General features: G+C 38.8%; 1 protein-coding gene and 1 long non-coding RNA gene across 3 annotated transcripts in view; one reads left to right on the forward strand and one right to left on the reverse strand.

Moving 5' to 3' along the window:
- The first annotated feature begins 1,988 nt into the window (after positions 1-1,988).
- LOC144586517 (uncharacterized) lies at positions 1,989-12,987 on the forward strand. Its single transcript, XR_013541382.1, has 2 exons — positions 1,989-2,345; positions 12,618-12,987. It is a non-coding gene; the product is annotated as an uncharacterized LOC144586517 (long non-coding RNA).
- LPL (lipoprotein lipase) overlaps positions 7,155-17,835 on the reverse strand; it is a 29,575-nt gene continuing 18,894 nt past the window's right edge. For both annotated transcript variants that reach the window (XM_020801445.3, XM_072991973.2), the window contains 5 exons: positions 17,215-17,457; positions 14,703-14,823; positions 12,000-12,182; positions 11,036-11,140; positions 7,155-9,301 (listed from right to left, as the gene is read on the reverse strand). In XM_020801445.3, the coding sequence (XP_020657104.3) occupies position 9,301; positions 11,036-11,140; positions 12,000-12,182; positions 14,703-14,823; positions 17,215-17,457 (653 nt within the window). In that variant the 3' untranslated portion in view covers positions 7,155-9,300. The remainder of the gene's footprint in view (positions 9,302-11,035; positions 11,141-11,999; positions 12,183-14,702; positions 14,824-17,214; positions 17,458-17,835) is intronic.

Genomic DNA, 17,835 nt, shown 5'->3' on the forward strand with positions numbered 1-17,835 from the left:
CGACTGCCACCTCCTCCTACGTCACCACAAGAGATGACAGGTCACGATCCTTCACTCACACATACACAACTTTGCTGCCACTAACCACACATAAACCTGACACATCAGACTTATTATGGATTTCAAAAAAAAATGATGATTTATTGAATAAAAAAAATAAAATGTAAATCACTGAATGAAAGAATCACTTGTCACACTATATTTCTCAGACCTTAACCCTGCACAGATCTTTGTTACTTAACACTCAATTACCTAACCTATATCTAACCCTTACAGATCTTCTTTCAAGCCCTCACTCAACTCTCTCTCCAACCCTATCTCAACCCTCTCACCCCCCCTTCTCTTCGCACTTCACCCTTAGATACATAAACTCCACCCCTTCAAGACCCACCTCCTGTCCTGCCATAGGCCAGGAAACCCCAGCCTTAGCCAAGACAGGCAGGTGACGTCATGGCACACGTCACAGACAGGAATTGAGATTTCATCTTTATTATTATTATTATTATTATTATTATTATTATTATTATTATTATTATTATTATTATTATTATTATTATTATTATTATTAAATAATAATAATAATAATAATAATAATAATAATAATAATAATAATAATAATAATAATAATAATAATAATAATAATAATAATAATAATAATAATAATAATAATAGTCTTTATCATCATCATCATCATCATCATCATCATCATCAGTAGTAGTAGTAGTAGTAGTAGTAGTAGTAGTAGATGCACAGGAGAGCCATGTGTGCTACTTTACTCTTCTCAGTCTGAAGAGCTGTCACAAGCCAGTCCTCTGTTTGAAGGCATTCTCTGTTTAAACAGTCTGAGCCCAGCTGAAACATAATGAACAGTAAGAAAGGAGAGCAGCAGGAAGGTAAGGATTTCTACCCATCACCCCTCTGCACCCTGGACAGGAGACTCAGTGGGCATACACATCACTTGGTCACCATTTTGTCTACTAAAGAGAGATGGAATGTATTTCCAATGAACTTATAGCAATTCTTTTTCATTTTACATTTTTAAGCATTGTTGTCATTGTGTAATGTCAAGTCCACAAACTTCCAAATTATGGCAATCTTAATAGAGCTTCCAAGGTGTGGTTCACCATTGCCGCCCTCCCCTAAGTTTCCGTGGTTGAGCAAGGATCTGAACCAGGTCTCCTGAGTGTGAGTCCAGCCGCTGGTCCACTACACACCACTCTAGCTCCCTTTTGTATGTTAGCACATACACCTTTAATGCAGTACTCCATCATCCTTTCCCTTCTTCTTTAATAGGAGGCAATTGACTGCTTGCTCACTATCTCTGCCTCTGTCCCAGGGCCTCTTCGAATGATGAGGATTCATTTGAGGAGCATCTCCTCACCATCAAAGCAGGCCACTGAAAAGAAACCTCTTTGGCTCATTTGCAGAACCTCAGCAGTAGCCAACTATAGTGTGGACAGAAAAGAAAATCCCTAAATGGTCAATAATAGCTAAGTGGATATATCATCTTCAAGGTTAAGAAAAAAATCACTCTGGAATTTATAAAGGCTAATCATAAAATCCAGGATTGTATTTAAGGCACAAGTATAATTTCTCAAGGGGGGCACGTCATTCCATGACCACACAGTAACCTTCACAAGGTAGATCAGAGAGGGGAGGGTGTCAAATTTTGTTGGACAGCCTCTCCTTTCTGGGTTAACAAATGGGAAGTGTCACGATAGCAGACGAGCAGATTCAGCTATGCCATTATATGGTATCACCAACCACAGGTTACTTGTCTAGCAACATCTGGAGAGCTATCTTCACCTCCCCCTGTGGCAGGCATTTAAATTACTTTCTTCTTCGGGGTAGTATTCCTAACCATGATATGCTTCCATGGCAATCGTTTCTTTTATTTCTCTTTGTTTAAATACTACATATAAACAAACCTTTGGCTGCAGGCCTCCATTTCTTGAGGAAGCTGAAAACTTTTTGGTTAAATCTCATATTTGTTTTATTGAGGACTGGGAGAAAGTCCTGTTGAACTGACACTTCTGAGCGAAAAGGCAGGAGATTGTTCTGGCTTGTCATGGATAACCTTGTATGAAATCTCTCCGCAAAGCCCAGGAACAACAACTAATGAAGAAGGCTATATGTTCAGAGGCCCCGAGAGGCCCCTGCCATTATGTCTGTCTGAGAGAGATAAGGAGAAGAAAACTTCTTCATCCAGAACTCTTTCCACTTTACCATTTCTTTTATGATGCCTCGGAGGTTCAGCCAAGATGAAGCACTTTGTGTTCCTAGGCATTGAGCCAACACATGAGAACCTGTCTTTGCATGATTATTTTTAAGAGGAGGAAAGATAAGTATGTATTGGATTTTCTTTTTTATCTTGGTCTTTTATCTTTCAGGTGTTTCCCCAAGCCTGCTGGATATGGTTGTGAAGCAAGGAGGGAAAACCCTGAAATAACAATAACAATAATAAAAAAATTTAAAATAATAATTATTATCTGAAATTTGGTTGATCTATAGAGCTTAAAGAGGAAAAATGTTTTATTCCACCCCCTTTCCCTTTCTTTATTTGATTCCAGCAAACAAATGTGTGTGTTTTTTTCTTTAAAAAATGTGGCTTTGTAACTTTTTTGGTGCCAGCCTGTCAACAAACTGGGTTTGTTTAATGGAACTTTTCTGTGAACTAGTTGCCAGACAGCCCATCTAAAAGCCAAGGACAATGTAATTACAGAAGGAACCAAATAAAGCATAGCATAGCATAGCTATAGTAGCACTGGAACACAATAGACAATACATATTGGAGACAGGAGCAAGACCTCATCACAAATGTACATGCCAGGTGTTCCCCGCATATCTACACTAGCAGCGCTATTAGGGGCCCCAGCATTTCAGTAGCAACATCAGGGAACTATTTATTTGTTTGTCTCTTATGTGATATATAGTTTCCCTCTAAAGAAACGAAGCTAAGAATGTAAATTTCTGCTTCTTTATCTTTCACAGACAAGGATGAAATATTTCAACATGTTTCTCCTCACTGAGCATGAAATTTTGTGCATATTTCACATTTTGCCATTGTTTTGCAAACAGCACTCCAAAGAAAAGGTTATTGTGTTTTTCACACAAAAAAAAACCCACCTTGCACTTTGCACAGAAAACCTTTTTTAATCACAAAAAAAATGTAATCACAAAAACCCCACACAGGTGTTCATCAAAACAACCACAGGGTTTATATGGGCTACTATGGAAGGAAAAGGTGGCAGCCAGTCTTTTTGCTCTTGTGCAGAAGTTTTAAAAAATCTCACAGCTTTGCTCATTCCTTAAAACAGGTCTCTTTATGTGTCAAAACAGGTTTATTCAGTGAAGAGAAAATTGTATATATTTCTTAACGCCCTTAAGCTGAGAACAGCACAAGAACCTTCTGAAAATAAGCAGGGAACATGACAAAAATGTCTCATGAGGCAAGGAGTTCCAAAGGAGAGCATACTAGGGCAAACACAGCCCTTCAGATTCTTCAGGGAAACAAGCTGGGAATTCTTTGAGAATGGGTGGCGGGCGATGATCGCTTCAAACCTTACTGCTGCTTCCATTGTAAACCAATCAGGAGTTTGTCATAGTAGATATCCAGAATTTGGGGAAAGTTATGGAGGGGGAAAATGCAACTCCCAGGTAGGTTGGGAACTGTAGCCCAAAGAAGTAACTATCCCATATTGTTATGTGCTGTCAAGTCAACTTATACTGACTCTAATAGAGTTTTCAAGGTAATTGAGAGATTTAAGCAGTTGCTTTACCAGCTCCACAGCCCCAGTGGGTTTCCATGGCAGAGTGAGGATTTGAACCCTGGTTTCCAGAATTCTAGTCTGTCAGTCTGTCCACTACACCACACTAGGTTTCCACCTATCCCTTAGTCTGCATAAATTTCAGCTGAAGAATCAGTAAATATTTTGGAAGGCAGGCAAAACATAATTGGCTGACCTTCTGCTTTTAAGTCCAACAGGCCTCCCTCTTCTCTCCATCTCTTGTGTTGTTGTGTACAGTCCCCCTCACTGTATCTGACTGTGTTTCTTCAATGCTCACACACTTCCCAGTAGATTTATAACAAGAGATTATATTGCACCATGGTGTTTGCCTGTTCATAATCTCCTTTCATTAGATATTATTTCAAAAGCCTCCCAGTCCTGCAAGATTTCTCACAAAGGCTTTCCCTGAAAAATGAAAGCATCCTCCCAGAGTAAATGTGAGAGCCAAGTAAATGAGATCACCACATCTTATCACACATCAGAGCAAAGAACCAGGGGGAGGTTCGTGTATCAAGTAAATGAGTACATAGATGCAGGCTTTCCCCAAGAGAAACAGCTTTGTTTGGCCAACAGGACATGACGGTTGGCCACATACACTCTATATCAAAGGGGAAGTTTTTTATTTGGAAGGCATTTCTGCTTGATGGATGGTCTCTAGTCCATTGCCAGGCAGGGTGGCAAATCTCAGGGTGAATCTCAAATCATAAAGGAGGAAAAAAAAACCTGATGTTATTGGGTGGGGTGGCTTTAATGCTTGAGTTCCCATCTCATCCCATTCTTTACTGGTGTTGTGGCTCAGTGTTTCCATGCCACTATAGGCAATCTATACCGAAAGCATTCTTGTCTCTGGAAAATTATCTTTTCAAATAAGTTTTAACTGTGCCTTTCATTAAATGCCTCCTCTTTCCCCTTCACCAAAAGGAAACCTTTGGCATGTAAAAACAGACTGCCATTGTTGTAAGACATAGGAGCCATGTACTTTCCTTGGAAAGGCTTGGTGTCAGACAAGTTAGCCTTGTTCACAGTAAAGAAGATATGTTAGTAGTACTTACGTTATTTACTGCTAGCAAGAATATGATCACTCCTATTCCCAGGCAAGTGTTCTCTCTCTCTCCTACTTCTCTCTTCCTTTATACTTGATCTTCTCAGCCTGTATCAGGGTTTCCTATAAATCTGGGTTAATAGGAATAGGAGTAAGAAACCCCTTAACCTGACTCATGAGCTTTCTTTCCATTTCCTTCTCTCCTCTCTTCTCTCTTTTTCTTCATTGGTGTTTCTGTTCCTCTGTCCTTGTTCAGATTTTCCCTCTCCGCACTGCGGGCTAAACCGCAGAAGCCTGTGCTGCAGGGTCAGAAGACCAAGCAGTCGTAAGATCGAATGCACGCAACGGAGTGAGCTCTCGTTGCCTTGTCCCAGCTCCCGCCAACCTAGCGGTCCGAAAGCATGCAAATGCGAGTAGATAAATAGGGTCCACCTCGGTGGGAAGCTAACAGCGTTCTGTGTCTAAGTCACACTGGCCATGTGACCATGGAAGATTGTCTTCGGACAAATGCTGGCTCTATGGCTTGGAAACGGGGATGAGCACCGCCCCCTAGAGTCGAACACGACTGGACAAAAATTGTCAAGGGGAACCTTAACCTTAACTTAAACCTCCCGCTTACCCATACCAAGCACCAGGACTTTCTCTCCTTTCCAAGTTGTCACAGCATCCCAAATCCAAGCAGTTAAATTGGATAATATGCAGTGCTGTTTGCTCATTGCACATAACTCATGTAGTGTGTCATAAAAGGATTGACCAGGACACATACACCCTAATTTCCTACTCAGATTTAAGCATAGTCTAAAATCACAGATGTGCTGTAAGGATTACTAAACTAATGTGAAGAATCTGTTTTGAAAGCTCATTTTTTAAAAAAAAAATGCTAAGCATGATTGTGTTGTATGCCATCAAGTTGGAACTGACTCTTTAATGACTCTGAAAGGACTTTCAAGGTGAGATATTTAGGGAGTGGTGTGACACACACAAATACACCAAGTTTCCTGTGGAAGCCAGGATTCAAACACATGTCTCCCGAGTCCTGGTCTACTGCTTTATCCATGACACCAATGTGGTGTAGTAGCAGTGATACTATGACAAGAGTTTAAAAATGCCTTTCCAACGCATCTATTCTCAGAGAAAGGAACTTGCTCCTGCTTTCAGAAACCCACCTGAAGACTATCTCTGGAAATTTGCAGGCTTCCCAGTTCAGCACAAATATACTGTATTTTCTTTTGCAGAATTCAGTTATTACTTCAGTCTTAATCTCTCTCACGTGCGCACATATTCCAAATACTGTTGAGCTCAATGGAGCTTAGTACTGAGTAAACAGATAAAGGATGGGCTGTAGCTCAGAAGACAAATTACCCGTGAAGAGTGTTTGCAGTTGGGGAAGAAAGTTGCAGATTTCACAAATGTTGATTCGGGTGTCTCAGAATGTCTACATTTGTGAAATCCCCAACCCTACAAAACTTATCCTTGAAACGAAGATAATGAGAAATGAAGCAGGTAATAGGGAAACATGACAAAGAATGACAACCATTTGACCTGAATTTTGGAACTAAAAGACAGTGGTGCCTCCCATGACGATGATAATCCGTCCCGTGAAAATCGCTGTTTAGCGAAATCGTCATGCGAAAACCCTTTCCCCACTGGAATGCATTGAAACCCGGTTTAATGTGTTCCAATGGGGAAAATACCTTGTCATCCAGTGAAGATCGCCTATAGGGAAACCATTTTGCGAGCACCGATCAGCTGTAAAAATCGCTGCCCTGCGAAGCATGGGTCCAAAAAACACAGGGCAGCCATTGTGCAGAGCCGAAAAAATCATTGTCTTGCTAACAAATGGTTCGCGAAGCACAGACTTAATCGATGTCCAGCGAAAACCCCTCATAGGAATTACTGTTTTGCGAATCGCTATAGCGATCGCAAAAAGTCATCATTATGCTAATTCATCATTTAGCGTCATCGTCGTTTAGTGAGGTACCACTGTAATAAGCCTTTTATCTCACAGCATGGGTTGTTCTCAGCCAAAACCATCCTAGAAAACTTTATCTGTATATAGAACCCTGATTCAGAAACAACTTGAAAGGCAGTAGGAGGCAGATTTTTCTCAGTAGATCCTTTAGCTATCATACCAAGTTATTGTACACATTAAGTGGCATTTCATTCACATGAAATAGCTGTCTTCATTCACACTATTTAAAGTAGATAATTGTGTATACACTTGACCCAAGTATGTTAGGAGTAGCTATTCCTCTAATTTTTGTTCTGGTAGTTCATTCCGATACTGCCCCCCTCCCCCCCAAAAAAACACATCATTTCAGCCATTTTATTTTGTAATAAATTGTTGGTTTTAATAAATTTGCAGATTTCCATGTAGCACAAAATAGAGGTGTATCTAGGGGAAAAAGTTGACAGTTGCAGCAGCATTTTCCAAATATATAATACTTTGAGGGGGGAGCTATTTACAGAAATTAAACCACACAACAGTATAAATGCATATGTAAGCCTTGCTTTGATAGCTTCAGCAATATATACATAGTAACTTTTACACCCATATACATATATTTTACAAAAAAATAAATAGAAATATTTAAAGCCAAGTTATATTTTCTCATGTATAAAAGAATCATTCACCAGCTGGTGATCAAGTGCTGTTGGTGTTCATATTTGTCCATGTATTCAAATGTGCAATTCATAATATGTCTTACTTCAAAGCAAAAAGTTTACTCTTCAAACAATTGAAAATGGAAGTCAGAATTTGTCGAGAATACACTATAGGAGCACTTTATAAATCTCCTATAGTAATTGGTTGTTCATGTTTTTAATGAAGTTTTTTTTTTTTAATTGCTTCATATTGGACTTCAGTTTGTTTCTCTCCACACACAATTTTCCTGTGATAAAATTTTCCAAATATAATAAATACTATCATACAATAATCAGAGGGGTGCTAAAAGATTGGTTCAGATATGCCTGTCTTCATATAAACACAGTTTACACTGTCTGGTTTAAACATACTGCACAAATATTGCAACCCTGCTTCCAAGTTTGAATGTCTGACTGAATGAAGCAAACTTTCTTCAGCCTGAATGCTTCTTCAGCTGCACTCACCTATTTTCTATAGCTTATCCATGTGACCTTTGTTATCCAAAGTGTATTATATTTGTACATATTCTGACAGCACACAACACTGCATTTTGCTAAAACTTACTTTACCCTTATAGCTAAACACTGCCTTCAAGTTACGTCATTCTTACAGCTCAGCAACAAATTACATCCTCTTTCAAAGACAGGAACACTGGATTCAATAAGGGAAGGGCAACTGTCAGCCGGAATTTGGGTTTAGGGGAGCAAGAAAGAATTCGATTGGGACCATTGTCCAAGACTAGGTGTAGTATCCAATAAGTACAATTGGAAATTCATTGTGAAAACAATGACTTTGTAAAAGAAAAAAAATCAGGGACTGAATAGGCTTTTAATGAAATGTACTGGATTCATATTTAACAGACAAGCACAAAACAATGACAATGCCACCTTCTCTTCTGAAAAAAAAATGTATTTGTCATATAAAGACAATACGGGTAAATAAGTCATTCCTAAATGTAGGGACTGCTGACCTGTTACTGAAGCCCTTACCTTGGAATTTTCAAAAGCAACAAGAGGCAACTACTCAATCCTCTTCAAGGGGTAACACAAGCATGAGTCATATGGTTATCTACTGTCCTAATCATTTAAGAGGAATAACTGAATTGCAGCGAGCAGAGAATGTGAAAATGGATGAATAAGCTGAATGGACACTGCCCAGCAAGTTGTCCAGTCGCAGATTAAAAAGAAAAAAGCCAGCCACTGCATCAGTTCAATAAACTTCAAGACAGCCCATGTATACAGCTTTTAAATAAATAGTAAAGTTTAAATGCAGTACATTATAAAAACCAAGAAACATTTGTTACATGATCATGTGAAAATTCTTGCAGGTTCCTGCCAATAATGTACCTGTCACCATATGCGAGAAAGTTTATTTCCCTCCTCCCCAATGCTTGACCAATGTCTTCTTTAATGTGACAGGATGATGCAAAGATACCCTGGATCCTGATAAGCAGCACAAAAAAGTAGGCTTCTGGACACATAACATAACACTCTCTGGTGTTACACACACATTAGGTGTGCCTTTAGGTGCTAATTTGAATGAAAATATTGCTTATCTCCATTACACTGCTCTTTCAGTGGGATTTGCATTTGAATGCCGATTCCCAAACCACATTCTGGTGCAACTAGACTATAGAGCTGGATTTAGGTGAAAGTCTCCAAGACTAAACAAGGTTGACAGTTATTACAGAAGGCAGATAAATATTGCAAAATATTCAGTCCTGGATGCCCAGCACTCTGGGGTTTCCTTCCCAGAACTCAGTTTCTTCACTCATTTTTCATTCTTTGAAGAACTCCAAGTGGGAATATTTCATAATTTGACTGGTTTCTAAACAGAAAAAAACAACAATAACCACCATTTAGAAAACTCAGGAGTTAACAGAACTTTCTAGATCCTGTCTTGCTGGAAAGTGAAATTGAGTTCACCCACCTGAAGATACTGTATAAACTGGTTTAATAATCTAAATTCCACCCTCACCTCTCAAAAGAATCCTGGGAACTTGAAGGTCTAAGGGAGTTAACCAGATATCTTTAACAGAGTCTTTAAAGTCCTCTCCAAACTTCATTTCTCAGGATTCTTTCAGAAATTATACAACAAAACTAGCACAAAAGTGATGTGTATAAGGACAGTGCAAAGCTGCTACTGTGCCTTTGTTGACAGGAGTGCTTAAGGTAAAATTTAATGATTCCTCCAGATGTTATTCCACACTGCCTTTCCTTAACTGCAGCATCATACAAGGAAGCAGTAAAGTATTCTGGGAACAGTGCACAGAATTCTAAACCACTGGGAAAGGTAACAGATACCAATAGTACAACATTAAGATTTTTGCTGAGCTCTTGTATACCTTACATACAAATTAAATAGCCACCGTATTGGTAAAGTAAAAAATAATGGAACTGCAAGATATTAACTTAGATATTGACAGAAAACCCATTTCCTAAACACGTGGGTGTCAGTTCACAGGAATGCTGGGGAGGCAGAGCATTTGAGAGGAGGATCCTCAGTCAGAGACAGAGGAATGGTTAATATTCCCCAAGAGTATAGGTACTGGCCTTCAGTACCTATACTCCTGCCTTCCCTGTGGAGGCAGGGAATATACAGTAAACAAATTCAAGGGAGGAAAAGGATGCATTCGGAGGGGAGAGATATCAGACAAGACGGATTATTAATTTTTCTCCTTACCCTTTCCCTCCCTCCCTGCCCCCCCTCTCTCACACACATACACACAAATGCTTCTGGCAAACGCCATGAGTATATTATGCTAGTAGTATATTATGTGGGAAACAGGAGCTTGGGAAAACTGTTTTCATCATAGCAAGTACAGTTTCCCCCCAGAGGCACTTGTAAGTATTTGGATAAGGCCAGAGAAATCTCAGGATATTCAGTGGTTGGGTTTTAGGTCTTGTTTGCAATAGGGACCCCTTCAAATTAAGAGTCTGCATAATGCTGACAATGGTCACTGTAATAGATGAATGTAAAGTATCCTGCAAAAAGACCCGATTTAAAGGTTAAGCTACTTTCCAAAAGGCTGTCCTTGTTTTTAGAACACTAGCAGCCAGTCGAAAGATTCCCCCTCACTGTCTTCGTCAGTCAAAAATGCAGTGTTCTTTTTTTAGAAAAATTAATGGGACTATTAACACAGCAGGACATTTTGTAATCATTTCCACCAATGTAAGACAGAGATAGAGATGCTGCATCTCTTACAAGCTGCCATTCTGTGTACATATTAGTTGCAGTTTCTTAACTTTACAGCCAGACGGTACACTTTCAGAATGCATATGGAAGACTTTATATTGCATTTTTCTAATATGGGGTGTGTAGGTTATGGTGGGTATTAAATGAGGTTTAAAGTTAGGGACTGAAACATGTCACAGAACATGGTTTTATGTCCTAGACACCCTTCTCTGCAGGGGAGTCCATATAGCAACATGACGATGTGAGTGCCTGCAAAAGTGTAACATGAGAATCTGTTACACACAGAGCTTGGCCCGTAGTATTTGTGAAAAGCATGCATTGGCTGATCCTTGGTCATTCCTTGTTTGGCAACTGTGAAGTTCTTACCACGAATCTGCCTCATTGGATGAGTCTACATGGCATCTCACAAACTCTGCAACTTTATCTCCTTTTTTGAGATGAGAGAATCCATTCGGAGAGCAGAACACTAACCTGTTAATATGCATGAAGAAAGGATTACTGTACCAAAATATTTTAAATATAATGTCTTATTCTCTTGTTATTTAACTGGCTTCCCAATTTTTTTAAAAAAAAAACCTCTGTAAATGTATTTATTATTTACTACATTTATGCCCTGCCCTTCCACTAAAAGACAGCACTCAAGGTAGCTTACAAGATTTTTGAAGATATGACCAACTGTTAGCTAAAACCTTAATAACATAATATAAACATATGTTTTTATGTTGTAAGCTGCCTAGACTGGTCAAAATGACTAGATAGGCGGGGTATAAACAAACAAACAAACAAACAAACAAACCCACCTCACCATAAAAATCAGCTATTTTTTAAAAACCCATTAAAAATGCAAAAGATAAACATTAAAAACAGCACTGCAGAGCAGGTTAAACATCAGATGACTGTGTAAATATATGTGGATTTGCTGCCTTATTAAATGTTGTAACTGTGGAAACAGAGCTTGGGAGCCATTTTATAGCTAATTAGTTATGCCAAGGCTAAAAATCAGTAATTATATTTATAAAGTTTACAAATATTCAAGTTTCCTTAATATGACAATTGCTTTCTGTTAAATACACCCAGCAGAATCTGAGCCTGCTCTAGCTACGCCATTCCTGCTGCCCATTCAGCTTGTTGTTCAGATACTCAGGACAAAAAGCTTTAAAAAATCTTCTGTCATGTAGCTCAAGAGTTTGAATGGCAGAATACTACCTTTTGAGATAGTAACTGCTTCTAGATGATAGAGGAATGTGCCATAAAGTAAACAATGCTAAAATAATACTTCATAAAAAAATAATATAATCTCATTTCCTATAACAAAAAGAAACTGCCTTACTTTTTTTGGGTTTCTCCAGCTTTGACTCTGACCCTTTTGATGCCAAGCTCAGGGATATTCCACCAATCTGACCATGTGAAAATAGAGTCACTCGTCCACTGCAGTTTGACAATCAGCAGCTCTCCAATATCAACTTCTGTGTATACCAGGATGGAATGAGTTTTATTTGAGGTGATCTCTGGCCTGTTAAAAATAAATAAAATCTTTGCTCAAGTATTCCTTCTTTGACATGGAAGCTCAGGTCTCTAAGTTTAGCTGTACTGTGCTTTTCTTAGGAATACAGATATGTTAGTTTGTGAGACACAGCATGTATCTTCCCAAGCATGTAAAGGAGTAAAAGTTATGTCACTGAACCGTTGTTTCAACCAATATCTAATTCACTGTACAGTAGTAGCAACCAAGGAGACAATGGGATAAACCCAGTTGTTCATCCCAAAGAGAGGAAAGTCAATGTATCAATGGAATTTCTGTATCAGTTAATTTACAAAAGTCCTATTAACTCACCGTGCCTTCTCTGGTTGGAACAAACAGCTGGATCAAGACCAATGAAAGCCATTTAAAGGAGAACAGATTTTCTTCAATATCAATGATCACATTTCTAGGTTGTTTTCATTGCAGGAGTATGCACACAATTTGACAATACAATGATGTGCAGCAGAACTTTGAGGAATTCCAAACTGACAGGACTCAGAAGTAGAAGAAACAGGCTATATTCTATCGTTTGTTAGCCCTCTTACAACTGGGGAACAGAGAAGGAGCCTCCACGAAGAGTGGAAAAGCATTGCAAGTACACTTGGGAATCCCCTGGGCAATGGCATGCAGATGGCAAATCCTTCGTGTCCAGAAACACTGCAATGGAACGGCACCAAACCCACCCACTTCATGGATGCCGACTCCCCATATGATGGATGAAGGTTTCTGCACACATCAAAAGCTCCGACTGTCTCTGGTCAAAAACCCATGATTTTGAATTGTTCCACACTCTGATATGAATAAAGAATGACTACTACAACCCATCTGTTGTAAGACCAGATGGGCCGGGTATAAATAAAATAAATAAATAAATACATCTGTCCATACACAACAGTCAGTATTTATTTTTACATCTTTGGTGACTAATCTCAGTTTCAGCTGGATTTTGGTGCACCTAACTGTCTCAAGATGGTGATTTTTCCAGACATGGCCAAATAGAGTCAAAACCAGCTATGCACAAAGACACTGAAATACATATGGTGTTTAAAATAAACTCTTCACTTATCCTTTAAAGCGTGGGAGAGATCTTCATACACAAGAAATGACTAATAATTTTAAATAACTGTGAACCATCAGAGTATTTATTACACAATTCACAAGACTAGATGAAAAAGGCACTCCAGGCAATTTTAGATTTTTGCCATTTATAGTAGAAAAGAAGTAGGGAAAGGAAATGCCACTTCCTTTTCTTCCGCCTACAGCTCTTTAGATTGAACTGGACAACTTGCCTTTAAAAGTGCCAATCTCAATGTTATAAGCTATTCGTGTGTCTTGGACCCAATTTACTAAGTAGAAATTTACAGACATATATACACAAACCATGTAGAAGTTGTTCAAATAGAAAGCTCTTCCTTCCTCTTTTTAATGCCTCTAGATCCATGGTTCCTTACCTTGGGTCCCCAGATGTTCTTGGACTAATACTCCCAGAAATTGTGGCCAGCACAGCTAGTGGTGAAGGCTTCTGGAAGTTTCAGTCCAAGAACATCTGGGGAACCAAGGTTGGCAACCATTATTCTAGAGTACATAAGCTAGGGGAAATGCAGACATCATGTCACACTTTGCAGAATGTGAAGGTGAGTATCAAGAGGAAAAAGTGCAACTCTTATTTTTGACAAGTTTTCAGACTTCTTTAAAATGCAAAACGAGACTAAAAGGTTCTCCTTTTCCTTTGGCAAATGTATGCAGCTCACCACAACTTAAAATGTTGCAGGTGCATCATTTGTTCCAGTGAAATTACAATATATACAGTGGTGCCTTACTAGACGATGATAATCCGTTCCACTGAAATCGCTGTTTAGCGAAATCATTGTCTAGCGAAAAGCATTTCCCCATTGGAATACACTGAAACCTGTTTAATGTGTTCCAATGGAGAAGAATCGTCATTGTCCAGCGAAAATCGGCCATAGGAAAGCCACTTTGTGAACCGCCAATCAGCTATTTAAATCACTATCTTGCGAAGCTTAGGTCCCGAAAACACCTGTTTTGCGAGCTCACGGAGTGAGCTGTCAAAATCGTCGTCTAGTGAAAATTGGTTTGCGAAGCAGGGACCAAACACTGTCCAGCGAAATTCCCCCATAGGAATCACTGTTTTGCGAATCGCTATAGCAATCACAAAAGGCCAATATCTAGCAAAAAAACCTGTCATGCGGGGTAACTGTCTAGTGAGGCACCACTGTACAAGGTATGTAACCCTCCCTTAATGACCTGCTTCTGTACAGTCCACTGAGAAAAAAACATCTAAGCAATTCTCCGAGCACATGCATGTTCCATTCCATAGCAGCTCTGAAGATTACTTCTGATTAGGATAAGACACCACAAATTGAAGAAAAAAGCAGAAATCCTGCTGATAATTTTTAAAATCTAAATTAGACACAAGTGTTTCTTCTGGTTCCCAGACAATACAATTTTCTAGCAACTAATACAAGGTCAGTCATTTCTGTTAATACTCACAGTGCAAATGCAATGTTCTCACTTTCATCCTTAGTGCCATACAGAGAGATAAGGAATTGCTGGTTTGTCTTAGTCATGCTGACCTTTCCAAAAAAATGGATCTTGACTTGATAATGGAACACTGGAAGCAAATAAACAAAGAAGAAATGAAGATTAAAAAGGCAGTAATTTTGAAACTTTAAAAACAGTGTGGTTTTCAGTCTACTACCATTACTCAACCAGTAATATTTTTGAGCAGAAATTGCAAAGTTACTTTTGTACATTTTACTCCATTGTCTAATTTAGCCACACAGAACATATAAAAACAAAAGCAGAATTATATTCAGATAAAGAAGAGAAAACTGGTGGAAATAGCATCAATAAACTTAAGATACCAAACTACTGGCAGAAAATAATAATGACTTTAAGTGACTATTGATGCATATTAAAGAAGTCCAAAAGCAAGATTACAACTGAATGTTAAAGAGAAATATCACAACTAGAGAAACATTACATAATTTTACCATTGACAATAAATTAATACATTAAAATTGTCAAATACTTTTAATACCCCAATTCAGCAATTAATCGCAACTGGAGACTGCAGACAGAAGACTGAGATTTGGAAGAACAGGTATTCAGAACAGAAGCTAGAAAACATCCTTAAGAGAAAGGATGTGCTAATTGAGACCAAAGCTAAGTCCTTCCATATTATGGCACTCCTGATTACTATGTATGGATGTGAAAGCTGGACAGCAAAGGAAGTTACCAGGGGGAAACATCAACTTATTTGAAATGAGATTTTGAAGGAGAACTTTGCAGATATCATGGACCACCAGGGAGATCCTAGATTAACTCACACTTGAACTCTCCGTAGAAGCTAAAATGACTAAATTGAGGCTACTGTACTTCGGACATATCACAATAAGACACTACTTATTGGAAATGCCAAAAATGTTAGGAAAATATTAAGGCAGCAGGAAAAAAAAGAAAAAGTAACTTCAGATGGGATGAGACCTATGTAGGGCTGATAACATGACTTTTTGGAAGTCATTCATTCACAAGCAACTGGACAACACAATAATTTTAAAAGTTTCGAAAGTACCATCTTAGAATTTTCTCACCTCCCCAATACAAACCGTGGGGAGGTGTTGAGGGGGGGACACCATGTCATGTGGTGTCGAATTTATTCAAGAATCAATGTTCTCCCATTTTAGTACTCCTTTCCTAAGTACTGCATATCTTAGGATCAATATGTAAGGTTAATTACTATCCCTGTGGCAGGTATTGGAAGGGTGGCAGTGGCTGCTTACTAAGGTACAAGATGGCTTCAGATCACTTATCATCACCAAGTTCTTGTTTCTGCATGCTTTCTGCTGCCCTTCCTTTGTTTTTCCGTAGCAAGAGCCAAGGCATGCATGGAGTGCAACTGCACTTTAAATGTAGAATGTAGTAGAACATCCAGATAGGGCATCAACAAGCACACTGTCCTTATCGAACACAGCAAAATTATTTTGGTGTTCACAGAGGGGTTGCATAAGCTTGTAACTGCAGCTTATTTAAGACATACCAAGGCACATGCTGGGAGCAGGGTGGTAATCAGACACATGACCAGGCACACAACCGACATGCACCCAGAAGCAACTTATGCAATGACTCCCCAAGAATCTATAGAATTTGGCCACATGTATCACCCCCTATTGGGTATATTAAGGAGTGATCTGTCAGTCCACACTGGACTGGCTGAGTCTACAACCATTATAAAGTTTTGCAGCACCTTCAGGTTTTTGCACATGTGCATCAGTGAAGTGCATTCTAGCACATGACATGCAAACTAACATATACTATCCATCATGATTTATGATAATTTCCTTCTCCAGCTGGCTCCTGTCAGATACTCTTTGTTTACACTAGATCAGCAGTGGAATCAGAGTGTCAACAACAGAAATATATATCTATCTGTCTGTCTGTCTATATCTATCTATAACTCCTTATACTATATACTATAGTATTTTGTATGCTATGTGGACTGCATGGCTGGCACAACTAAGCAACCACACTCCACCCTGGTTGAGCACAAGTTAAGTTATTCCTTCCTGGCAACTCCTTATACTATATACTATATAGTATAAGTTGCCAGGAAGAAATAACTTGTACTCAACCAGGGTGGAGTGTAGCCGCTTAGTTGTGCCAGCCATGCAGTCCACATAGCATACAAAATGTAAATTAACTCATAATCAATATCTGCTTGCATTCAAAAAATATTAAAATTTGCTAGAATGAAACTAGAGCTCATCTGATATTCACAAACCTGCTTTATTCCGGTTATGAACTAATTCAGGGTTTCAGAAACATTTGTAGTTGAAACAAAAAAACTAGGTGAAAAGTAGGAAATTTGTGCAGGAGAACTTTCTGTTCAATCAGGTCCCAAACAGATTCATTTCCCCATTTTCTGAAAAGCAGGAATCATACATCCAAAAAAAAAAAAAAAAAGAGGGAGAGAGAGCACACATTATCATTTTAGTAATCTTACCTTTGTAAGGCGTTCGTGCTCGAGTCCTCAAATACATTTTGATATTCCTCTTGCTTCTCACTCTGTTGACTTTGTAGCCTACATTGTTGCAGCGGTTCTTCCTGCAGCTCAGGCAGCGACCTCTTTCAAATGCTTCTTTTGAGGTGCAGCGGTAGGCCATAATTGGTTTTTCTTCATGCAAAAGGGAATCAATGAAGAGATGGATGGAGCGTTCATGAGAACATTTGACCAGTTGATCTGCATCTTTAATAGGAAAAAAAAGTAATATTTACTGGATGCATTGCAAATAAAATGTGTAGCTATTCTTTACCAGCATATGTAAGATAAAGCACAGCTGCATCATGTGTATATAAAATTATTAAGTTGGGTGAGATAGGATATTTCTCCCTGGAAATCATATAGATCAGTGGTTCTTAACCTTTGTTACTCAGATGCTTTTGAACTGCAACTCCCAGAAACCCCGGCCAGCACAGGTGGTGGTGAAGGCTTCTGGGAGTTGCAGTCAAAAACTCCTGAGTAACGCAAGGTTAAGAACCAGTGATATAGATTGTGGTAACTTTTTTCTTTTAAAATATTATGCTGCTGCTTCTGACTGCTGGTTCTACATTGCTACATTTTCCT

The sequence above is a fragment of the Pogona vitticeps genome, chromosome 2 (genome assembly GCF_051106095.1).
Source record: "Pogona vitticeps strain Pit_001003342236 chromosome 2, PviZW2.1, whole genome shotgun sequence".
NCBI classification, from domain to species: domain Eukaryota; kingdom Metazoa; phylum Chordata; class Lepidosauria; order Squamata; family Agamidae; genus Pogona; species Pogona vitticeps.